This window comes from Festucalex cinctus, chromosome 1 (genome assembly GCF_051991245.1).
Source record: "Festucalex cinctus isolate MCC-2025b chromosome 1, RoL_Fcin_1.0, whole genome shotgun sequence".
Classification (NCBI taxonomy): Eukaryota; Metazoa; Chordata; class Actinopteri; order Syngnathiformes; family Syngnathidae; genus Festucalex; species Festucalex cinctus.
Window position 1 is genome coordinate 24,847,959 of NC_135411.1, and position 26,442 is coordinate 24,874,400.

General features: G+C 38.4%; 1 protein-coding gene across 4 annotated transcripts in view; it reads right to left on the reverse strand.

Annotated features, from left to right (window-relative positions):
* The window catches only part of LOC144021090 (rho GTPase-activating protein 12-like), a 54,707-nt gene that overhangs the window by 10,966 nt on the left and 17,299 nt on the right, over positions 1 to 26,442 (reverse strand). Inside the window, exons 3-13 of one of the 4 annotated variants that reach the window (XM_077525111.1) lie at positions 11,992 to 12,255; positions 10,180 to 10,386; positions 9,965 to 10,045; positions 8,349 to 8,477; positions 6,868 to 6,942; positions 5,175 to 5,236; positions 5,013 to 5,094; positions 4,826 to 4,927; positions 3,720 to 3,818; positions 839 to 941; positions 446 to 565 (exon numbers count right to left, since the gene is read on the reverse strand). In XM_077525111.1, coding sequence (XP_077381237.1) covers positions 446 to 565; positions 839 to 941; positions 3,720 to 3,818; positions 4,826 to 4,927; positions 5,013 to 5,094; positions 5,175 to 5,236; positions 6,868 to 6,942; positions 8,349 to 8,477; positions 9,965 to 10,045; positions 10,180 to 10,386; positions 11,992 to 12,255 — 1,324 coding nt within the window. The remainder of the gene's footprint in view (positions 1 to 445; positions 566 to 838; positions 942 to 3,719; positions 3,819 to 4,825; positions 4,928 to 5,012; positions 5,095 to 5,174; positions 5,237 to 6,867; positions 6,943 to 8,348; positions 8,478 to 9,964; positions 10,046 to 10,179; positions 10,387 to 11,991; positions 12,256 to 26,442) is intronic. The other 3 variants (XM_077525128.1, XM_077525119.1, XM_077525136.1) reach the window with 3 other exon arrangements.

Genomic DNA, 26,442 nt, shown 5'->3' on the forward strand with positions numbered 1-26,442 from the left:
AAGTATTTAGACTAGCAGGGACTGCATAGAACATATTATTGTCAAGATTTTTTGGCGGGGTTGACTTCCCCTTTTAGAAACAGCTAAAATGACCATGAAATGGTCACCACAAAATGTAAACTAAAATGGAAGACCCCCTTATGTCTTTTCAGGCAGGGTTTCTTGAGACCTTTCTTTGTCAGTCTTCCCATAATAGAAATGTCTCCCAAATTCCACGTTGCTCAGTGAAACAAGCTTTGCAGGCTGCATTTTCCAAAATGAAATGAAATATTACTTGAGGTTCGTGTTTTAAGGTAAGTTATCAAACCTTGCTGCCAAAATGGCAGACTTGCAGTGTTATTTACAACATGGGGTCGTGAGACTTTTTTGTGGGTCTACTCAACAGATAAACCCGAACAAACGAAACCCATTTGGCCCTGGCGGAGGTCAGTAAAGGTGCCGGTACCTTTGATGTAGCCTTTGTCTCGGACTGCCTGCATGGTGGGCCGCCGCGTCAGAAACTTTTTCAACTTGTGTTTGGTCTTCTTGTTGTCGGTGCCGTCCACACTGCTCGACGTCTTCATGGCTGCACCGGAAGCAGAGACCAAAATCAGAGAGTAGATCTTCACCGCAATGATGATGCAGCAGGAAAAAAGGCTGATAAGATATTGTCAAGCAGTAAAGAAGACCGTTTTTTTTTGTTTCACAAGAATGTCTGCTTCTTGCGGTAGTATCTGAAACCCCTTTCACACTTTCTCCCTCTTGCCTGAATGGCAAAGCGAACACAAGCGCTGTATCTATGTGGCAATTTTTCAGGCCCTCCATATGAAAGGGGCTTTCGAATTCCAAGGCGACATACCTCTGCCTTTCTTGGAGTCTCTGCGTTCTTTCTCCTTGTCTTGCTTCTCTGCTCCAGGTGACTCGGGCATGTCTTCTTCTATGGCTTCATCAGACTCACATGCCTGAAAAGCACACAAAAATAATAGGCTCGTCACCTTTAAGAAGCTTGAAATTCATCACTTGACTTGCACAATTTTCCTCCTTTGTGAGCCACTGGCTTGGCAAAGTCAAGTTAATGCAACAAAACGTGCTGAGTCAGGAGTCTCCACAAAGCACTGAATGTGACGTTTTACTTGCTTTTAGGGACTTCAGCCTCCACGTCAATGGAATGGAAAGGCAAGATGTTAATTATCATAAAATTCATTACATGAGCTTTAACCCCTGCAGCATAAACAACAATGTGGTTTGTTTTTTTCCCCTTTATCCTGGCGAGCTCAATAGACCAAATTAAATGTTTATGTAATGATGCTGCTTTTTAGTAACTGTGATACCGCATTCTGTTGTTACAAAAATGTGTATTGTTTTTGTGTTTTCATTTCGTCAGTTAAATTCTCTTTGAAATAGGGTCCGGTAGATGCCAATATTTGACAGAATGAAGTTCCAATATCTAATTAATCGTCTGATTCATTAAAAAAACAAAAAAACAAAAACAAAACAAAACCTAAAGATTAAAATAACAAATTAACTGAGGAATTAAAAAACAAAAAACAACTAGTGATTAAAATATTTTTTTTGTCCCTTAACATAACAATAAAGATAAGAAGTAGTATTTGTGTAATTTTACAACAGAGTGAGGAATCGTGTGGCAATTTTTTCATTATTACAATTGTTAAATCAGCCAATTTTTGCCAATTTTAAAGTAGGGCTGCATCGCTGGGCCTTACTTTAAAATTTTAAGTTGAATGTGCCTTTGAGTCGTCAGCCTGAGCTCTGCTAATTTTCTCATTTATTTGTACTTTTCTACAATTACTAACCATCCAGTGTCAATTTTGAGCCATTTTAAACCATTTTGAATTATTTACTCACACGTGCATAAATAAGTAGTGTTGTTCCGATACCGGTTTTTGGCCCCCAATACCGATTCCGATACCCAGCTTTGCAGTATTAGTCGATGCCGATACCATACTGATACCTAAGGTTTTTTTTCTTTTTCCTCAACATGAAAAAGCTGTCCTGCCATTGGTTCAGAGCATTCAAGGGCCAATAGGATATCTTAGATCGGCATGCAGTGAACATGTCACATATCAGTGAATGTTGTGCACGAGTAAGACACAAGATGCTGCATCCAAATATCAAGAATATATCCTATTGACCATTTGCACGTGACGTCACTTCCGCCATGGGAACGCCCCCTCCTGAACAATGGACGGCAAAAGAACCACTTGCCTGGATTGTAACAACTGAATCGTGTACAGCGTGAAGTCCTGTCTAGTCGATTCAATTATAAAATGGTCATATCTTGCTGTGCGGTCGGTTGTACAAACAGACAAGGGAGTAAACCAAATGTTGCTTTTTACCGAATACCTACTAATGAAGACAAAAGACGTCGATGGATAGCGGCAATCAACAGAAAGGACTGACAGCCCACAAAGTATTCATGGATTTGCAGCGAGCATTTTTTATGAAATTATTAGATCAATGTTCATACATTTTACTCGTAAATGTACACTTACTACAAACACTCTAAAAAAGATTGGAACAGGGGTGTCGAATTGCGGGTTTCAAATCACATTAACAATCGTTAATGTGAACGTGGCTTGAGCCACCTAGTTAGCGTCCACTCCAACTGCACACACACAACTTTAGTCTGCTCAAGGGACACGCACACACGCTACACACATACACAAAAAAAGCAATAAAAATGTACCCCAACAACTATGAAAGACGTAAGACAACCAGATATGACAGACAGGGCATATGGTGGTAAAGGAAGGATAGCTTGTTAAAACTGGAGAATGTCAGTGTCAGTCGCGTAGGACAATGTTTTGACGGGGAGGAAAAAAAAACAAACTTTACCTGTAGGCCGGCTCCTTTCCTCGTCTTTTTCAGCCCTCTACACGCAAGTCATCTCTTCATTTGAACATTAGTATGTTCTTCGATGTCTATACCAGTGAACTTGGCACCAGGGATATCATTCTCGGACAGAATTAGCACATTAACGCCGTAAACATCTCACTAGTAGACTGTTTATATCCGTTTGGCATGACTGGCCCGCCGAGTTTGACCCTCCTCCCTAGACTCATGAATATTAAGTGTGGTGACGTGTATCTTGCGGTTCCCCACTCTAGAAAAGTCGGCGATTTGATTAGGTCCGTGAAAACAGCAGGGGGCAGAAGGTAGGGTCTGTTTTCAAACCAGCTATCTCCAGTTTCTGTAAATATCACACTCTATGGGCACCTACGAAATGTTCCACTTCTGCCGACAGGCGAACATCAGTTGAACTAGCAGATTCCATGGCTCGAGGGGCAATAATAACTTTTAATTTGTAAAATAAAAGTCTCTAAGTACCTAAATCGCTCCGCGGCCCGTCCACTTCCATTTAAACGTCATTTCCTTCCGCCGTCCATGGTGGGGCAGTCACGTGATCATGTGACGTTGGTGCAAATGGTCAATATTAGCATTGGAAGTAATGGTATCGGCATGTTGCTTGTTAGTAGTCACCGATACCGATACCACTGTTTTAATGCGGTATCGGGGCCTCTGCCGATACCAGTATCAGTATCGGAACAACACTATAAATAAGTGTGTGCTTGTGATTTTGCAGCCTGTTAGCAACAGCTCCGTTGATGTTCTCCTTTAATTGTACTTTGCCTCCACCCTAATACCAAAAGGCACATCTGAAGTTGAGTAAATAAGAGTGTGGAAACGTGCTACGTGTATAGCTGGTGCATTGTCCTTACCGGGCTACTGATGGTGTCTCTTAGCGCTCGGTACCACTCGTTGACAAGGGCATCATTTTCCGACTGGATCAGAAGTTCTGTGCCCTGCCGGGTCTTCAGCTGCGGATGAGGTTATGTATTAGCAATATCCTAAAGATTAAGAATTAGAACACACTTTAAATCCTATTTGTTGCATTGCAGAAATTAGTCTGTTTTGAGCGGGCAGTCCTGGTCTTATGGTTCTTCTTGTAGTTCTTGACTGTCAACTTGGTTTCTCACAGATTCTTGATATGATTTTTTTTTCTTCTAATATTGGCTCTGATTCTTGACTGATCTTTGACTTCTTCGTTTTTGCCTGGATGTTTACATGGTTTATTACTTGGTTCTTGAACCGATTCCTAACTTGGTTCTTGACTGTGTTTTCTACTTGGTTCTTGACCTGGTTAATGATTTGGTGCTTAACTTGGTTTTTAAGATGGTTCTTAACTGTTTTTTGACTTGGTCCTTTATTGGTTCTTGATTGTTTTTGAATGGATATTAGTATGGCTTGTGATTTGGTTAATCTGCTTTTAACTTTCTTCTTGAATATTTTTGACTTTGTTCTTGACTTGTTTTTTATGTGGTTCTTGGATTTTTTTCCCCCACTTGGTTCTTGATTATTTTTGACATGGTTCGTGATTGCTTTATGTGGTTCTTGACTTGGTTTCTTACTGTTTTTTTTTCTTTTCTCAATGTGGAGATAAATGGTTATTGATATGGTTGACAAATTTTTTACTTGGTTCTTGGCTTTTTTTTTTTCTTCTTTTTTAATGTTTTTGACTTGTTTCTTGATTATTTTGCCACTTTTAACATTTATTCTTGGATCTTAGCCCAGTCTAGCTGTCAAGTCAGGGGCAGAAAACTTAGTGCGGGGGTGGTTATAGTGTAAATTAACTCCACTATTAGGTCAAAGAGGGTTGGAAATTTCAAAGGGCTTCTTACAGGCATTTTCAGATATAGGCAGATACAAGTTGTTGTTGTTTTTTTCCCCCCTTGAAATTTCACACAACTGCATAGAACCATGAAGAAGTCAATTTTCAAAAACTATGTCTCCTTCATGTCCAGGTCTAAAGCAGAATGAAGTCTACCTCTATGACATGTTTCTTGCTGGATTTGTCCTTGGAGGCCCAGTCCACCGAGCCACCCTTCAGGTCCACCGTGAACTCGGGTTTGGACTGACCACCGCCAAACTGAGCACATGTAAAAGAAGATGTAAAATTACACACACACACAAAATAATACGCGTCAATTTAATTGAAGGTTTGATTGACGCACCCAGCTGGTCCCGCCTCCCTGGCCTTTGGCGAAGAGCAGTGTGGAGCCTTGCAAAACTGTCCAGGAAGAGGTCCAATTCTTCCTATAGTGAATAAATAGTGCACAAACCACTGCTCAGATATGCACAATAGAAAATAACAATGTACAAGAAGTTGTACTCACCGAACTTTCTTGCCGTTTTCTGTGATCTTTGTCACATTGAGCACACCGCACTTCTCTGAGGGCTGAACACAGAGAAAGGGAAAAAAAACCCAGTATACAACACAGCGAGTGAGCAGCTTAGACATGCGTCATGACAACAAGCATTGATCATCACAGCAGGATGGCTGCATTTAAACACCACCGACAACAGCAACACCAGCACCCAAACAAAGCACTGCAAATAAAAGCTTTGCTCTTTGATCTGCATTCAGGAAAGCAGCCAAAACACAACACACGTGACATACATCCAGTACGCGCACCAGCAGGAACATTCAAGGAAAAGCAAGCACGCTTGATAAAAGGAATGCAACGTAGGCCCCCAACGATACACCGACAACCATACAGATCATTCACCATTAAGTGTAATGATACTGCCGATGCCATACATTTCACTCTAATTACATAACAAGATTTGATACGATTTGGTCCAAATATGCAATACAATTCATAAATTCTGTTACGAGTCAATTCATAACAAATCTATTGGCTCGACTAGGATGCAATGGAATCCGATACTATTCAATCCTATTATGAGCTGATCTGATTCACTTCAACCACAATGCAATAGGATCGAATATGATTTATTCCAATTGTGTTCTGTTTTACACAAATTATGATACAGATTGCATTCACTCCTATTACGAGCCCACTTGAAGTACAATATGATTCACTCCAAATAAGTTCTGAAGCACTCCATTTACATTATGATTCACTCCAGTCACAATACAATGATACGGTTTCCTCCAGTAACATTTTGTACAATATACTCCAATTACACAATCACTACAATTCACTCGCGTTAGGACAATACACTTCTCACTAATGACAATCTGGTACGATTCATTCCAATTACTCAGCAAGATTCACTTAAATTACATTGCAATATAAGCAGACACAATTCACTCAAATTATTTTACAATGTACTATGACTACGATACAAAAAAAAAGAAAAAAAAAAGAGAAAAAAAATCGGATACGATTCACCAATACAATAGGATTCAGTCCAATTTATGGTATAATTATACAAGTCACTACTACAATTACTGTGATTCATCCATGATCTGATACGATTCACAATTACAATATATATTTTTTCCAATTACAATTCACAAAAATTGCAATCTGATATGATTGACTCTGAATAAGATGAGAAACAATTCATTAATTATGTTACATACGTTCACTCCAATTATGTTATGGTTCAATTTCATTTGATTCCTTTCAATTACGACTGACTTTGACTTATCAAAATTACTACCCCCCCGTAATATTTATACTTCCTTCGTTCTTTAAGAATCTGATCGTACTATTCAAATAAAGCTTGGTTAAAACACGAAAGTCTGACAGCTTGCAATGGTCCGATTTAGCCCAGTGACGTGTTGCTTCTCCTTTAATTTGTCACATCATCCCAGCACAAACACTAAACAGGTCAATAAAAGGTTCCGTGCTGCAAAAAGAAGAACATACTCCTCGAGTACTGACTCAAAGAAGCCTAATAACAAGGTTTCCACAAGGGTTCTCCATCTTCCATCTAAATAATGATTGCACATTTCTATGGTACGACTTTCTCAACCAATGTGGAAACTTGCATGAGGTGCACAACACAGAGGTTGCTATATGGGAGGAGGGGGGGGGGGGGGGGGGGGTTACTAACGGAGGCGGGGCGCTTAGGAGATGAGGGGCTGGAGTCAGAGTTGGGTCTGGGGGACTTGGGACTCAGAGGTGTGTCCTAGTGAGGAGAAGACAAGGCGGTCACATGGGTTAAGAAACAACCAATCAAACCAGGATGACCAAAAGTCACAGTAGATGCGATTTGTTAGTGAAGGTAACGTTACCAGTTTTTAATGAATAAACATGTTCTACTTGTTTCAAACTGTTCAAGGTTCAAGGAAGCTAAATTGAACAATTACACCCTCCACCCCAAGGACTTTTTAAAACCCTGTATGACTCAGTGAAGCTTTAGGGATCTTTTTACAACTTCAAGAGCTTGTAAACTTCCATTTTAAGACCTTTTAAAATCTCTGTAGACTGTGGAAGACTTTTAGAGACATTTAAGAACCTTTTAAGACTCAAAACATTTTGCAAATGTATAAGACCTTTTATGACCTATTAAGACTAAAAACATGTAGGTCTTCAAATTATCTTTTAAATAACTTTAAGACCTTGTGGGACTTCTAAAGCGGTGGCTGGAAAACTCAGTCCTTGAGGGCCGAAGTCCTGCAGGTTTTGGAGGTTTGCCTGCTGCAACGCAACTGATTCCAATCAACAGGGTCGTTATCAGGCTTATGCAGAGCTTGCTGATGAGCTGTTCATAAATCAGCTATGTTGGAGAAGGGAAACATCCTAAACCTGCAGGACTCCGTCCCTCGAAGACCGAGTGTGCCCACCCCGTTCTAAAGACTTTATAAGACTTTGTAGAACATGTTAAGATTTTCAAGAACTTTCATTACGTTTTAAAAGCTCGTAGGTCTTGTTAAGATATTTAAAGGCCTCGTGAGATCTTTTAATAACTTTTTAAGATCATGTAGCACATCATAAGAGAATTTAAATCCTTTTAAATACTTTTTATGCCCTTGCAGGACATAATGATGTTCCAAACCTTTTAGGACCTGTTTTTAAGACCCCTGTAAGACATTTTAAGATTTTTCATGCCTTAAGAAGGCCACTTAATCATAAAACATTTACTATTTTATTTTTCATCTTGCTTCATTTGGTTGCCTTTGCTCTCCATGTGTTTTCTGTTCTGTGTCCTCAAATGATGAATCCACCCAAAATTCTCACGGTGAAATGATTTCAAAAAGTCAGCGGTAGGAAGAAGGTAATCATCATCATCATGCGAGGTGATTGGTCACTGAGAAAAATAGAAGCACAGCTGTGGTAATCCATGCACATGCTGACACAAACTGACTTGCTGTTTGTAAGGATGCGGGCGTGTGGAGCTCGTCCGGATTGTTCTGAGTTTCAGTGTGTGCTGCAAAGCAACCAAACTACAACTGAATCCTTTATTTATTTCCCAAAGCAAAATGCCTGAGCTGTGCATCCAACGATGAATGCAACAAATGGGACTTATTGCTCACTTGTTAGTCATCTACGGAACATTCGACAAGCATTTGCTGTCTTTTCCAAATGACGCACCTTCTCGTTGGGTTCTTGGACATAAGCGCTGTGTCTCCACTTGGTCAGGATGATGGGCTCCACCTGCTTCCTGTCCAGACTGCGAGTCTTGGTGGAATCTGCGAGGTGCTGTGGCGGCGAATGGTTGTACTAGAGGGGTAGAGTATGTGTTACTTTGTCCGAACTGATCACATTTCCTCAATGCAGTCTTAGCTTGCATTGTTTGACGGAAGCCTGAATTAGCCAAAAATGAGCATAACATGGTGGGTAGCACCCCATAATGTAATTATTTCCTGAAAATGTAATGCACTTAACTATCAAAAATGTAATAAAACCAAATAATGTAATAATGTCACCAATAATGTAGGATACAATTCTGACTGATATTGCAAGAAGTTAGAATTTTTTTTTTTTTAATATCTATAACGTAATACCTTATTAGATTATTAAGATTTATTACATTTCCAGGTGGGTATTTATTTTTCTCAGGTGTGATCATGTAAAACTTGACAGTATATGGTATATGTTAATTTTCAGTCCGAAGTTCTACATTTTTTGTTTTGAGAATCTAAAACTGTATAAAATCTCAGCAAAAGCTGCAGTGCTAAAATTTTGGTGTTAAATGTTTCAGAGTTGATTTGACAATGTATTTTTAACACTGTCTGATTTAAAAGGGAGGTTGGAGTTATGTGACAGAGATGTGATTTATTTAGTGTTAAAACAACTGCAAAGAGTTAATCAAAGAAAACTCGCCCACTCGATTAGAACTGCTCTGCTGAAAAGAATTCGACAAAATTGTTACTACAATAGCAGTCAGGGTTACTTAAAATTACAGTTTTGATCGAGTTAAGTGAACATTTTATTATATTTTCAGGAAATTATTACATTATAGGGTGCTACATGGTGGCTTTCAATTAAAATGGCAAACTTCACATTTTGTTTTACAGCATGGCTTCTTGAGACTCTTATTAGCAGACTCATAGTTAGATTTACTTATTTAATATTATGTTGCAAAGTCAAACTAGATTTAGAACAAAAAAATAAATAAATAAATAAATTAAAAAAAACAAAAAAAACAAGACCGACGAGTGGTCACTTGACATGACAACATAGCCTTGTAATTGCTGCTTCAAACTGGCAAAGTGGCTTTATGTTCACTTCATAACATGAGTTCCTGAGACTTTATAGTGGGTTACTTCATAATTCTGTAGATATGCCGACCAAATTCCAGGAGGCCATGAGAAATTGGCTCAGAGGGCTGAATTATTTAAAGAGAAGAAAAAAAAAGAAGACAAAAAAATGCCTCTTACTATGGTTTCATGTTTTGTCAGATTTTGCTGTCATGCTTCGCCCACAGGCAAGGACAAAAATTTCAATTTTTGATAATTCAGTTGTCCATCTGTCACATGTATTTGGTTTTAACATTTGGTAATGTTGCATTCACCCACAAAATCACTGGATGGAATTCCCTTTTGAGGGATACCTCGAAATGGCCAAAATGACCTGCTGCGTCCCAAAATGGCAGATTTCATGTTTGGTTTAAAACATGGCTATCAAATTTAGATTGCTTCAGGGATACTGGCTTCAGGGGCTCAATTTTGCTTCCTGCAGTTTGTTGTTCTCTGGCCAATCTTTACCTTTGGCAGCTCCCATTCGGACCTGGAGCCATCTGCGCTGTAGTAATATGGCCGACCCTGCTCATCCACATGTTTTAACCACTGTTGGTGTACAAACAGAAAATGGACGATGAGAGACCAAAATGACATTTGCTTTGGTTTGTCACATCAGGAACGCCAAATTTCCACCACCAGCCAAGCCAAGCCCCAAAGACAGTGGAAGGAGTCAAGGTTACCTTCTCGTTAGTATAGTCGCTGACATACAACGTGTGGCCGTACTCATCCATCCCTTCCGACCACCCGCGAGGCGGCGAGCCGTACTGGCTGTCAGACAAGCTGGAGTAGGCGCTGAAGCACGCGTCCTCCGAGCACAGGGGCCCCAGGCGGCCCACCGACAGAGACAGGAGGGGAAAGAAAGATGGCGAGAGCGACAGGGGAGTGCTCTGAGTGTGGAAAAAGAGAACATAAAAAAAAAAAGAGGGCGGGGGGTAGTAGTCACCTTTCACCAATAGAGGAGGAAGACACCAGAAATGCACCCACATATACAGAGCCACAGACATGACATAAGGGGAAATTTTGTGGGGCATATAGTAGATATATGTGTAAATAAAATACTAATTCGTACTCACAAAATAGGCACAACGTGTGCGTGAAATAATTTGTATTTTAAAGGGATACTTGATGAATTTTGCCATTTTCCATAGTAATATTTTTCCTAGAATTAATTTTATAATTTGATTATTTTTTTACGTACAACTAATTCCTTAAAAAAACAAAACAAACAAACAAAAAAACAAAAAACAAAACAACAACAACAACAACAACAACAAACAACAGACATTTTGCCACTTGCTGTCAACTGAAAATGACATCACAGGTGCTTAGGAAACGACCAATCACGGCTCGCCTGTTTTCTGGGTTTGGTCATGTGACGTTAGCAAACTGAGCCATGATTGGTTGTTACCTGTTTACTGAGCACGTGTGATGTCATCTTCAGTCGACAACTGAAAAAATTTGTTTTTAAGTATTAATTAAATGTACATCAAAAATAATTACGTGATCACATTAAAAAACATCTTCTTACTTCTAAAATGGCTAAATAAGTCAAGTATCCCTTTCAGGCAACAAACAGCTATAATGTACGCCTTTTGTGGCAACAAAATACTAAACCGTGGAAAAAAATATAGTAATTTGTGGCCACGAAATACTACATCATGGCTACAAAATACTAAATTGTGGCCACAGTATCCTAATTTATGGCCAATAAATAGGTATAGTTGCACATTTGTGGTTTTAACAGAAATTTCATGCCATGTCTGCGGCTTCCTACAAATGCAACAACAACAACAAAAAACAGACGTGCAGCAAGCAGAGTCAGAAAGCAAACATTCAGGATGAGAAATAATTGTTTGCAGTGGTGGTTGTGGTCTGCAGGGGGCACTGTGGCACAGTCAGTGCAGGTTGTGTTCGTGGACAAAAAAGGACAACAAAAATTTGCTGTGCTTTTCATTTGATTTCATTTTGTACATTAGAAGCTGCTGCTGCTTTTCTGTTTATTACCAGTATCATACTGACACTTTCAGTCCAGCTTTGCACTAACGGCCCTAAAGTGTTTCTCATATAATAATGCTGTGCCACTGTTGTAACACCGCATACTATCTCCTATTGGCCCCTTTCTCACTACCCCAAAAGCACTCATCCCCATGTTGCTGTTCTGTGAAAACAGCACAGATGTTGCTAGGGGAAGGAGGTCTCTAACAGAGACTCACTGTTCTGTATAATTGGTATGGGGGACCAAGTGGAACAGACAATTCTCCTGCTTGGGAGGTAGTATCAGAGTTGTAAGAGAGGCTACTTGTATAAGCTGCCTGTGTGTAAAAGGTATTCCGGAACGCAGGGACAGCGGTGTAAAGTTTAACATCAGAAACTCTGTAAAAATAAATGCATTTGAGATGCTTTTTTCCCCCTATGTTGCTACCATTTTTAAAGGTTGCAAATAAATGTAGAATTTTTGTCAATTTCTGTATGAACCAGGTGGTTTTCCCTACCTCGTTACTTTCTCCCGTGCTGGTGTTTTCTCCGCGCGATCCGCTGGCGTCCCGGGCTCGAGGCGGCTTCCAGGTCCTCTCGTGGCTGCAGCGGTTGTAGTAGAAGAGGCGTCCGTGCGGGTCCTTGTAAGACTCCCAGTCGCCCAGCACCTGGAAGGGGGCGCCAGCCGGGAAAGGTGGGGCCGCCGACTGGGTGATCTTCAGTTCCTGCAGGTTGCTGTAAACGGGTGAGTCCGGTCGGCCGCGGCCCGACGACGACACGCTCTGAAATAACAAGAAAGTACATTTGAATTTTCCTTGAGCTCCAATCTAGACAATGGATGTACCACTTAAAAACCATACGTACATGTCCCATTCAAATATTATACATTGTGTGAGACAATAAATATAAAAAGTGCAGTATGATTCAATTAAAATGCATTGCAGATAAGTGGAATAAGATTTGTGGGAGTCTGGAACAAAAAAAAACATTTCTTAAAGATGAAATACGAATTACAAATGTTTTGTACTACAAAATTAAATGCAACTTGAACTGTACTTAAAGCGGATTAAAGCGGAAGCAAAGTCAACAATGTTCTTTGCGTATGTGCCCCCCAGACGAAACACAGTATTCAGATTTTTCATTTCATTGTATTGCATTTCATTGCAATACATTTTTAATCCATCTCAGGGGGCTTCCATTTTGCCTGTAGTGCCACCTGCTGTTAAATGGCTGCTCATTCCCTTTGTTCACAACAATTCTGTCAATGTTTCAGAGAGGCTGAAAGCAAAATATCTTTTATATTAACCTCATATGATCTAAAACAGCCAAAAATACAAAATACAGACACATTTTCTAGAACGAAATTTGTATTTTTAAACATGTTTTGATTGAAATGCGTTAAGATTAGGCTCCAAGTCATATTAACTTAATATACAACTTTAAAAAATGATGGTGAAAGTTGCAGCCTGGAGCATTTTTAAAACAAACAAACAAACAAACAGACAAAAAAAAACAATTATATATATATATATATATATATATATATATATATATATATATATATATATATTTGGGCTGTCAAAGTTAAAGCGTTAATAGATTAATTAATCACAGAAAAATGTCACATTAATAACGTATTAACGCATATTAATCGCAATTTTTTTGGACCGCACTTGAGCCTTGAACGTAACCACGGATGGTTACATTGAAGGCTGCGCAGGTCAGTGATTAGGTCAATGCACGGCATTTCCTACGCCTGTTGTTCTAAAATGAACGGGGTGACTCCAGTTGGTGTGCTCGGTAAATTGGTAAATTTCGCTTTAAAAAACACCCCGACAGGACTTGAGATCAAACAAAAGTAATTTGCGTTTAATTAATTAATAATTTCTGAATTGCACCCAACTGATATGATGCTGTTACGTTTTGAGCAATACACGCATGCATGCAATTGCGTACATGCATTTAATCAATGTTTGCAAATGACAAAAATGCGTTAATGTCAAAATATTACGGTATTTTGTATTTATTTTATATTAGGCGAATACGCAAGTAATTTAGCTGATTAATCATGATTAATCAAAATTAATAAGTGTGATTAATCAGATTAAAAATTTTAATCGTTTGACAGCACTAATATATATATATATATATATATATATATATATATATATATATATATATATATATATATATATATATATATATATATATATATATATTAGGGGTGTTAAAAAAAATCGATTCGGCGATATATCGCGATACTACATCGCGCGATTCTCGAATCGATTCAATAATTTTTTTTTTTTTTTTTTTTTTTTTTTTTTTTTTAAGAGCTCAGAATTGTTCATTCGGTAGTCTTACCGATTCAACGTCTTATCATCATTGCCTTTTTTTTTTTTTTTGTGTGTGTGTGTGAATCGATTTTTAAACTTCCATTTTTAATGGAAAAATATTCAACAAAACTTCTGACTTCGGGTTAGGATTCACACCTTGAGCATGGAATAATGTTATATGAACGGAACATTAAGCCTTAATATTTTATTTTAATGCTGTTCAAACATGAAACAGATTACAACCTCTATAAGACTGAAATTTCAGATAAATAAATAATACATTTTCATATAAATCTTACACTCTACAAGCACACTGATTAGTATTTTCTAAATTTGAATGAAAAAAATCGCAACAATCGACTTATAAATTCGTATCGGGATTAATCGGTATCGAATCGAATCGTGACCTGTGAATCGTGATACAAATCGAATCGTCAGGTACTAGGCAATTCACACCCCTAATATATATATATATATATATATATATATATATATAGTTTATTTATTTATTTATTTTTTTTTAGAAAAAGAAAGCTGGGGCTCAGAGCAAAAAACATTTTATATAATTTTTACATGTCTTTAAAACATATTTTTCCCAGTCAAACACATTAAAACATATTCAGAGTTCAGACAATTTTCTTCCATTAAAATTTAAAAAAGAAGCACTGGCTCAAAGCTAATCATGAAATACTTGAGCGGAGTGTAATCAAATGAAGCCTACTGATTCTTCTTGTAAAATGTCCTCAAAATAAAGGCCTATAAGGTAGCGGAGTTACACCAACGGCTAACTTGACCAGGCTGGGGAACCTCCCTCCATTCATCATGTATTACAGTATTTGTGGCCATCGAAAAGCGGTTCGAGGTGATGGAGACACCGAAAGAAAGCGACGGCGAGTTTGTTGCCTGACGTGACAAGAGGAGAACAGAGGAAGGAAGTCAGCAAGAAGCAGCATCAGGTAGAATGAGGAAGTGCAACTGCAAGAAAGGCCTGCATCCTCAGGCGGGAACACACATCGGTTATGAAACTATACTCTCATGCAACTGAACCTCCAAAGTGGCCCAACGAGGACCTCAAGCACAATTTTCAAAACTTGCATCATCATGCTTAACCTCACGTGACATTGAGCAAATCTTGTGACACTTCAACTCACTGAAAGTTTAAAAACAAGGCAGCAATTCATTCAATTTCACAAGGATTCATTCATGAGCGTATACAAAAATCACCATTAAGTGACAGTATTGTGACATGAAGCATCCTCAACAGGTGAGTGGTTTTATTTGTTTTTGCAAAACAAATGTATTTAGATTTCTTCATTCTGTTTTTTTGTGTGTCCAATCCAATCCATTCCATTATTTCTATAGCACATTTTATAAACAAGCGTTCCAAAGTGCTGCACATTGAGATCCGCACACTATCATACACATAAATCTAGTAAAACAAAGTATAAAAATAAAAACGGTAAATAAAATTATAAAATACAATAGGTGACAAATGTCATTTAAAATTAAAACAAAAAATGGTCATATTTTTTTAAATGGCACAATAAAAAGTGGTGTATTAAAAAGTATATGGATGTCATAAAAATTAAAAAATTTGTATCCATTTTTTTTCCCATTCATTCAAAAAAAGAATTTGAGAGTAATGAGAAAAAAACTTAAAAGGCAATTAAAAAAATAGTTTATGTACAGTACATAGTTTAATTTACAAATGCTTTTAAAAGCAATTAAAAATAAAAACTTAATACAAATATTAAGTTAAAAATTGTTAGTTTATTCACCGTTTTAAATAAAAAAAAATATATATTTTCTTTAAATTTTTTTCAAATTAATTTCATTCATTTAAAACAAAGAATTTACTAAAATGAGTGCTAATATTTCTCAGAAGACAACTGGAAACATTTAAAAACAATTTTCTTTTTTCAAATTTTAAACAAGTGTCAATTTTACCCCCAAAATGTTTTTTTTTTTTTTTTAATTAGATTAAAATGATTGTATTTTTTATTTCATATACATTTCCTACGAAAAAATAAAAAGCAATTTGAAGAAAATAAATAATACATTTGTGGTGAAAAACGTCAAACTTGAAGTCAACCAGTGCCACAACTACAACGTATCGGACTAGAAGATGGATCAAATTGCATAATTTTTTGTTTACAGAAGCAAGTGAAAAATAAACACGTCTCATTATTTTCTCTGGTGTCCACCACCATGACAAGTTCATTTGAAAAGGTTGCCGAGGCTTAAACAGTCCCTGACAAGCTACGAGAGTCGCCATCCAACTTGTCAATGTGTCCCATGCGCAGCACGGTCGGAGGGTGACTCGTCAGTATTGTTTCACGCTGTCGTGACCGAGGGCACCGAGTCATCAATAGTGGCGGCGTCCTGCGACCTTTTTGTAATGTGCAATGATTTGAAATCGTTTACCTCTTCGTGCATGGAGAGTGCACGACGACTACTCCTCATTCGTATGACCGCCATCTTCCCTCATTGACTTCTATCCGACAAGCTAGCACGTGACTAATGCAGGGGCGTGCATCAAAGGGGAAGTCTCACCCGTCAATCTACCGTTGAGACAGCAGGGGAAGACAGGATCGCATTTTGTCTGCCACCGCGAGACCGCATCCTGCTGTTGAGGTTGTAAGGAAACTCCCCGAAAGCGCACACATGAGGGTTTCAATTGAATTCTTCAAATCTTCTGGACATCCTGTATACCCCTTTCCCGCTGATAGAAGAATTTTTGATCTTTTTAACACAATGGCACCCATTTTGAAATAACTGTTGCTAATTTGGACTTTCGCACTGAACCAGCTGGTACCAGATCAGCATGATAGGGGGAACACACAACGCTAATTTAAAAGGGTTCTTTTTGTGGTCAAACATTAAAGAACCTGTGATAATTTTGTCTATGTGTCAGTGTATAAGGGGCACAAGTTTGGTGCGTCTGTAGTGGGGGAAAAAAAACAAAACAATATCTGATGCTTTGACTCAACCTCTGTGTGCAAGGGGTACAAGTGGTTGCTTCTCGGTGGAAAATCAAGCAGTACTAATTTTACGTCTGGCGGCACATCAGCAGTGGCTCTATCGCAGAGTGAAAGGGGTTACCAAAATGGATATTTTTGTTGTGAAATCCCAGAACCAACACTAATATTGGCTCTATCTCAGAGAGAATACGGTAGCAGTAGGCGGTGCGCGTTTGCAGTCAATAATTAATTATCAAAGAACTGCTGCTAAATTTGGCTCAAGTTCCCAACCACGACTGGCACCAATTCAGTGTGAAAAGGGTAAAAGAGAAAGTGTTATGTAATTTACGACCTTATTAAAAGTGCATGGCAACACTGCTGCCTCCATGATGGCACTAATGACGTTTGTACATTAGCCACTACTGGCGGACATCTGCCGCTACCAGCTGATCAATACAGAGGTCAGTAAGCGTGGACGAGGCGTGGCGGGATGCTCAACATGCTCACCTGACCTCACTGCTCGCTATGACAAAGCGGCACCTTAAGGGAAAGTCACTGGAGAACAATGTATTACCCATCTGTCGAGAATACGAGGTTAAAAGCTGGAAGCAATTGTAGAAAAATCTCTAGGGTGAAGTTGTCTTTGAAGGAACTCTGAAAAGCAGCCAAAATAACCCGTAAATGCTGCCCATTCCCTTTGTTTCCTTTCATTGTCCCACTTCATTTCATCCTGCCATGTAGAATTACGATTCATAAATGCACAAGTTCTTCATTAAAAAAATCATTTTGAAAAGATTCCAACTGAAGTAATTATTTGTAATTTGTTTTTCCGATTGCATGTTTGTTACTAAAAATTAAACTCTGCTTAATTGTTATTGAATAAATGTTTTAGATTGAAATACCACTTTTCTTCTCCTCTACTTTCCTTCCTTGGGGTAGGCCTGCTTGATTATGAGGAAAATATTAATTACGATTAATTTGGTAATAATTGAAAAATTGAAATTATGCTTAGTACAATCATTAGTTTTTTGGTACAAAACAAGAAATGTTAAATAAATAAATAAATAAATAAATAAATAAATAAATTTCGTTGAAACACTATAATTATGTAAGTTCCCTTTGGACCAAACAAGATTCATTAAATTAGTCATTTTAAAATTAAAAAAGGTGCAAATATAAACATTTAACACAACTCAAAATTAGTATTAATCAATTTTATTTTTGTTTACATTTATGCCGATTTTGTAATTGTCGAGTGCAATAACTGAAATTCGATAAATTGCACAGCCCTAACTTGGGGCATTGCAAAGATTGTTCAAAATTGGTAAAAACACTTGAGAATACTCAAGTAATACTCAGTACACAGTAGGGGTGTTAAAAAAAAAAATCGATTCGGCGATATATCGCGATACTACATCGCGCGATTCTCGAATCGGTTCAATAAAAAAAAAATAGTTTTTTTTTTTTTTTTTTTTTTTTTTAAAAGCGCTCAGAATTGTTCATTCGGTAGTCTTACCGATTCAACGTCTTATCATCATTGCCTTTTTTTTTTTTGTTTTTTGTGTGTGTGTGAATCGATTTTTAAACTTTTTAAACTTAAAAATATTCAACAAAACGTCTGACTTCGGGTTAGGATTCACACCTTAAGCATGGAAGAATGTTATATGAACGGAACATTAAGCCTTAATATTTTATTTTAATGCTGTTCAAACATGAAACAGATTACAACCTCTATAAGACTGAAATTTCAGATAAATAAATAATACATTTTCATATAAATCTTACACTCTACAAGCGTACTGATTAGTATTTTCTAAAAAAAAATCGCAACAATCGACTTATAAATTCGTATCGGGATTAATCGGTATCGAATCGAATCGTGACCTGTGAATCGTGATACGAATCGAATCGTCAGGTACTAGGCAATTCACACCCCTAGTACACAGTATACAAGTTTACTTAAAATGTTACAACCTGTCGAGGGACAACAGATACAAATTAGCCAACGGTTGTAATCTGGCATATTTATGTAAATGTTCATTAATATACACTTGACTGTTCCCCTTTAAATAAAATAAATACATAATGCATACATAAAACAATAAATACGTTATTTAAATAGACATATTGCTTCCATCTTGTTATCAGATCGGTCATCTATTGTCGCTTTTTTTAAACTCGTTGATCGGCAACTGGCCCCAAAAATCTTGATCGTGGAAATGTCTACTTGTTTGTTCTTGAGACTTTTTCGTGACTTTGCTCAAGAAAGACATGCTGACCAGATTTCATGTTGCTACAATATGAATTTGGCTTTGGGGACTGAATTAAAAAAATAAAAAGAAATAAAAATCAATAAAAAAAACAAAACAAATAACGACTGCTACTTTGCAAAAATTCACCTATGGTGGGTTGGCGTGCAAAGTAACACCCGCAAAAAGTGAGGGCGCACTGAATGTCAGACAAGTTCAGATAATGGATGGATGGGAAGGTTAACTTCGAGGGACCACTGGATATAGCTAAAACAACATTGCCAATGCGAACCTAAATGGAAGACTTTCAATTCATTTTCCGCCATGGCTTTTTAATACTTTTTGTACTACTCATGATAGACAAAGTCAACCAAATTCCACACTCCCAAGGGGAACTGCCTCCAAGGGACTGATTTTTCCCAAAATTGCCAAAGTGAGTTATTAGGGCCCGAGCAGCTACCGCTGCGAGGTCCCTATTGTTTTTCGATCGGATTATTATTATTATTATTATTATTCTTCTTCTTCTTCTTCTTCTTCTTCTTCTCCGTAAACGATCGCGATTTTGGGTACCTAAACATTCACGAAAACTCACCGAACTTTGCACACTCCTCAGGCCCGGCGAAAAATTTGATATTATGAAGTCGTCATAACAACGCGACTCTATAGCGCCCCCTAGCGTAGAAAAATAAAAACCAAGCCTGGCACGTTTGAGCTAGAGCAACGAAAATTGGCAGGCACGTGTAGCACCCCGAGACGCACAAAAAAGTCTATTGGGACCATGTAGCTAAAATGTACAGGAAATGAGCTATGAATTTTTTTATGTCCAATTTTGGCCTATTTTGGCACATTCACTGTGGTCATGCTTTTTCCCCCTCTGCAAACATTTTTCATCCAATTCACATCAAACTTGGCATTTATCATCTCAAGACCTGAGAGAACAACTGGGCAAAAAGTCTTGCCTTTTCGAAATACTATATGATGGGGGCGGGGCATCAAATATTGTCTTTAAAATTTCATTTGTCCAGAAAGAGCAAATGCTTAATAACTCCCATGTTCAAGCTCCAAAAAATCTCAAACTTCTCAGGCAACGTAATAGTCACGGCCTGAAAACATCTATATGATAAAATTCAGTTATACATATAGCGCCACCTAGTGGTGACAATAAATGTCATACTTTACGTTTTTAGCTACTGCGCTGAGCCCGTTGAAGGGATCCAGTTGAAAGTTGGTCAGAAAAGCCTTAAGATGTTGATCATGCCCCACACCGAATATTGTAACTTTTCGCCAAAGGGCGTGGCCGCTACGGTGCCGCAAAGTCTGAAGATTTTTCGTGACAATAAAAGCTGCATGAACTTGACCGAGATGATCCTATCTTCTCAAAATTTCACACATTTGATGAGAGTCCAGCCCTAAAGACATCTACGAACTTATATTTCATCTTACTGATAGCGCCACCTAGTGGCAATTTTTTTTCTTACGAATTTTCTTGTACATTTTTTCTCCAAACACGTTACCTGGACCAACCTCATATTTGCTCAGATGAGGGTTTCGGCCTTCATGATGTCACAACACGAAGTTTGTGAGTTTTCGCGAATCGCTGTGGGCGTGGCTAAGCACTGTTCGCCAAGAAAACAACGCCAGTTTTGAGGGTCTAAACATGCGCAGAAACTCATGAAACTTGGCACACACATCTGGCCTGGTAAAATGAACAATATTTTATTGTTGATTGTGCTATTTTTAAAAAAATGACTCAATAGCGCCCCCTCGAAATTTTTAACGAAGCAGCCCCGGTTGTACGTTTAAGCAAGAACGACGAATATTTTTAGGTGTATGAGGGAGCCCAAGACCTACAAAAAAGTCTCTTGTACCCATATGCTAAAATGAACAGGAAGTGAGCTACGAATTTTTGAATGTCCCATTTTTGACGATTTTTGCACATTTTCAGGGGGCATACTTTTGCCCACTTCTCCTACACGTTTTATCCGACTGACTTATGACTTGACCTGGACCATGCCAAGACCTGAGCCAACAACAGACGGAAAAATCTTGACTTTCGGAAATACTATATGGTGAGGGCGGGGCATCAAAATTTGTGTTTCGCACTGAAAAAGGATATGCTTAATAACTCCCCGGTACATGCTCCAAAAAATCCCAAACTTGACATGTATGTTTATCGTCAAGGCCTGAAGGTATCTCTATGACAACATTCAGTTATATATGCAGCGCCACCTAGCCCTTGAGGCATGAAAAAAAAATACCCCACATACGGTATTTTGTACAAAAAATGTACACTCATTCTAAGTGTGATAACTAAGTCATTTATGAATATTTTTTTAGTTTCCACCACTCAAAATGTTCACTGGCATCAGACTTATCCAAACATATATATATTTTTATTTATTTTTGATAGCCTCTATGGACATTAAAAGCAATATCGTGAATGAAGGATATGCTTAATAACTCCACGGTACATGCTACAAAAAAAAATCCCACACTTGACATGTATGCTTATAATCAAGGCCTGAAGGTATCTCTATGACAACATTCAGTTATAAATACAGCGCCACCTAGCCCTTGAGGCTTATATAAAAATAAAAAAAAATACCCCACAAACGGTATTTTGTACAAAAAATGTACACTCATTCTAAGTGTGATAACTAAGTCATTTATGAATATTCTTTTAGTTTCCACCACTCAAATTGTTCACTGGCTTCACACCGATCCAAACGTATGTACGTTTCCATTTTGTTTTATTCATTTTTGATTGCCCCTTTGGACAATAAAAGTAACATTGTGCAATGAGTACAACGAGCGATGATGTGTATATACACTTTTACAAAAAAATACCAATCAGGGCAACTCATTGCCTAAAAATAAAAAAGGACGCTGATTTTTGCAGGTCTTAACAATCACCAAAACCCGTTGAGCTTGACACACACACTGGCAAAAAAAAATTCTACATGTAAACGTTTATTATGCCATTTTCAAAGAAATTTTGCTTCCAATATGCCAGTACCCCAACGTGCCAGTACCCCAACGTGCAAGTACCCCAACGTGCAAGGACCCCAACGTGGCCCGGGCTGCGAGGGCCCTTTATAGCTGCTCGCAGCTCTAGTTATTATTATTATTCTTTATTCTCCGCAAACGATCGCGATTTTGGGTACCTAAACATTCACGAAAACTCACCGAACTTTGCACACTCCTCAGGCCCGGCGAAAAATTTGATATTATTAAGTCGTCATAACAATGCGACTCGATAGCGCCCCCTAGCGTAGAAAAATAAAAACCAATCCCGGCACGTTTGAGCTCGAGCAACAAAAATTGGCAGGCACGTGTAGCACCCCGAGACGCACAAAAAAGTCTATTGGGACCATGTAGCTAAAATGTACAGGAAGTGAGCTATGAATTTTTTAATGTCCAATTTTGGCCTATTTTGGCACATTCACTGTGGTCATGCTTTTTCCCCCTTTGCAAACATTTTTCATCTTATTGACTTCAAACTTGGCATTTATCATCTCAAGACCTGAGAGAACAACTGGGCAAAACATCTTGCCTTTTTGAAATACTATATGACGGGGGCGGGGCATCAAATATTGCCTTTAAAATTTCATTTGTCCAGAAAGAGCAAATGCTTAATAACTCCCATGCTCAAGCTCCAAAAAATCTCAAACTTCTCAGGCAACGTAATAGTCACGGCCTGAAAACATCTATATGATAAAATTCAGTTATACATATAGCGCCACCTAGTGGTTACAATAAATGTCATACTTTACGTTTTTAGCTACTGTGCTGAGCTTGTTGAAGGGATCCATTTGAAAATTGGTCAGAAAAGCCTTAAGATGTTGATGATGCCCCACACCGAATATTGTAACTTTTCGCCAAAGGGCGTGGCCGCTACGGTGACGCAAAGTCTGAAGATTTTTCGTGAAAATAAAAGCTGCATTAACTTGACCGAGATGATCCTATCTTCTCAAAATTTCACACATTTGATGAGAGTCCAGCCCAAAAGACATCTACTGACTTATATTTCATCTAACTGATAGCGCCACCTAGTGGCAATTTTTTTTCTTACGAATTTTCTTCTACGTTTTTCTCCAAACACGTTAACTGGACCTACCTCATATTTGCTCAGAGGAGGGTTTCGGCCTTCATGATGTCACAACACGAAGTTTGTGAGTTTTCGCGAATTGCTGTGGGTGTGGCTAAGCGCTGTTCGCCAAGAAAACAACGCCAGTTTTGAGGGTCTAAACATGCACAGAAACTCCTGAAACTTGGCACACACATCTGGCCTGGTAAAATGAGCAATATTTTATTGTTGATTGTGCTATTTTTACAAAAATGACTCAATAGCGCCCCCTCGAAATTTTTAACGAAGCAGCCCCGGTTGTACGTTTAAGTAAGAACGCCGAATATTTTTAGGTGTATGAGGGAGCCCCAGACCTACAAAAAAGTCTCTTGTACCCATATGCTAAAATGAACAGGTAGTGAGCTACGAATTTTTGAATGTCCCATTTTTGACGATTTTTGCACATTCACAGGGGGCAGACTTTTGCCCACTTCTCCTACACGTTTCATCCGACTGAGTTAAGACTTGGCCTGGACCATGTCAAGACCTGAGCCAACGACAGGGGGAAAAATTTTGACTTTTCGAAATACTATATGATGAGGGCGGGGCATCAAAATTTGTGTTTCACAATGAAAAAGGATATGCTTGATAACTCCCCGGTACATGCTCCAAAAAATCCCAAACTTGACATGTATGTTTATCGTCAAGGCCTGAAGTTATCTCTATGACAACATTCAGTTATATATGCAGCGCCACCTAGCCCTTGAGGCATGAAAAAAAAATACCCCACATACGGTATTTTGTACAAAAAAATTGTAAACTCATTCTAAGTGTGATAACTAAGTCATTTATGAATATTCTTTTAGTTTCCACCACTCAAAATGTTCACTGGCATCAGACTTATCCAAACATATATATATTTTTATTTATTTTTGATAGCCTCTATGGACATTAAAAGCAATATCGTGAATGAAGGATATGCTTAATAACTCCACGGTACATGCTCCAAAAAAAAATCCCACACTTGACATGTATGCTTATAATCAAGGCCTGAAGGTATCTCTATGACAACATTCAGTTATAAATACAGCGCCACCTAGCCCTTGAGGCTTATATATAAAAAAATAAAAAATACCCCACATACGGTATTTTGTACAAAAAATGTACACTCATTCTAAGTGTGATAACTAAGTCATTTATGAATATTCTTTTAGTTTCCACCACTCAAATTGTTCACTGGCTTCACACCGATCCAAACGTATGTACGTTTCCATTTTGTTTTATTCATTTTTGATTGCCCCTTTGGACAATAAAAGTAACATTGTGCAATGAGTACAACGAGCGATGATGTGTATATACACTTTTACAAAAAAATACCAATCAGGGCAACTCATTGCCTAAAAATAAAAAAGGACGCTGATTTTTGCAGGTCTTAACAATCACCAAAACCCGTTGAGCTTGACACACACACTGGCAAAAAAATATTCTACATGTAAACGTTTATTATGCCATTTTCAAAGAAATTTTGCTTCCAATATGCCAGTACCCCAACGTGCCAGTACCCCAACGTGCAAGTACCCCAACGTGCAAGGACCCCAACGTGGCCCGGGCTGCGAGGGCCCTTTATAGCTGCTCGCAGCTCTAGTTACTACTGTTGCTCGAGTCTCCTTGAAGTTGACTTAAGGGTCCTCTAGGGGGCAGTGTGACAAATAAAGTCTGTCAAGTCAGTGCCAAAGGTTGGGTTGGGATTCTGCATTTTTTGCCCCATTTCCTTTCTGGTTTGTCTGTGACACAAGAAAACCTGCTGGGCTGCATTCCACACTAGAGTACCGAGCAAACACAACGTGCACACGCATACTTTTGACTCAGTGGCCGCATGCTTATACTTGTACAAACATGCCGGGTAACACTTTAAAAGCAAACAGTGTCAGGGATTAGTCAAGTAATCACTCAGAATGAGAAGTTAAGCAGTGAATTTTAGGAATCTCAGGAACTGTCAGATCGGGGACAGATGGACGGGGCATGTGTACCCCCTTTCACACTGACTGTTAAGGGACACTTTTGTGAGTTGCTATCAGCATTACATTTCAAACCGTGGTCCCTGCATTGGAATCCCCTCACACACACGCTTTAGCCGTCATTCCATTCCAATTCGTGACTCTCCTCCAACACCTGGTTCTGTATCAGTACCTTTTCACTCTGTGAAAGTGGAAAGCTGGGGAAGGGGTGTGAAGTTCAACACCTGAGATTCACTTCTCCTGCTATATGACACATGCTGAAATCCATTCAAAACATGACAGTCGTGTTGGAGCTGACTGCATGCATATACATTCCTAATAGTGTAGTGGTTTAACAATGTTATGGTGTGCGTGTGATTATGTAAGGCCTGTAAGAGGGTAGCATTTGGACAGGTGCAGACTCATAATGCAACGTGATTGACTTAGCGGCGAGCACATGCCACTGTGGCTTTTCCACTATGAAGGAATTGGTATAGCAAGTTATATAAAGTACAACCTGGACACGCAGAGTATAATAGTCACACTTAGACACACCCATGAATGAAAGCCCATTGGGTGAACTTTTGCTGCGCAGCCAATCACAAACAAGTGCAATCCTCAAAGCCAAGCAAGTCAGTCAAGACATTCATTCGAATTTTGATCTATGTGATGCTTAGCTGGTTGCAAAATGCCTTGCTCATTGGTAGAAAGGAAAAAGAAGCCGACCATGCTCTATTTTCCATGCACATCTTCCCGAGGTAAATTAAGGAGAGCAGCATGCAGGTTCTCATGCACTTGACCAAACTCATTTTATTTAATGTAAATTACATCTTGGATTATTCATTTACACCTCAACTAGTCCAATGTCTTCTTTTTTCTCTCCGAGTTTAGAAAGTCATAGCAACAAGCAACATATCCTGAACTCTTGTCTAATGACTGTTATTCCCAATATAATGATATCAACATATGTTTATCCACAGGTTGGTTACCACTACCAGTCCAATCTTATTTATTTTTTTGTCCGCATTATTCCGAGTTCAGTGTGACATACAGTAGTGTCAAGAAGTATGATCTAACATGTACTGTCTTGCCTGAAAGAATCTTGTTTCAATGACATCAAATGTAAGACAACGCGTCAACCAGTTTACCGTCTCTCTTTTACTCACTCCTGTGTTCAGTGAGGCATCACAGCAAGCACTATATCATGCAATGTTGTGACTAGACTGGTTTATAGTCAACTAATTGAACACTCTTGGAAGTACCGAGGACTGAATAAAAGCTCCTGATTAACAACCTTAACAAAACAAACACAACAAAATGTCCTCCATCCACAATAAATATTCATGCATGCACCTTCCCTGGCT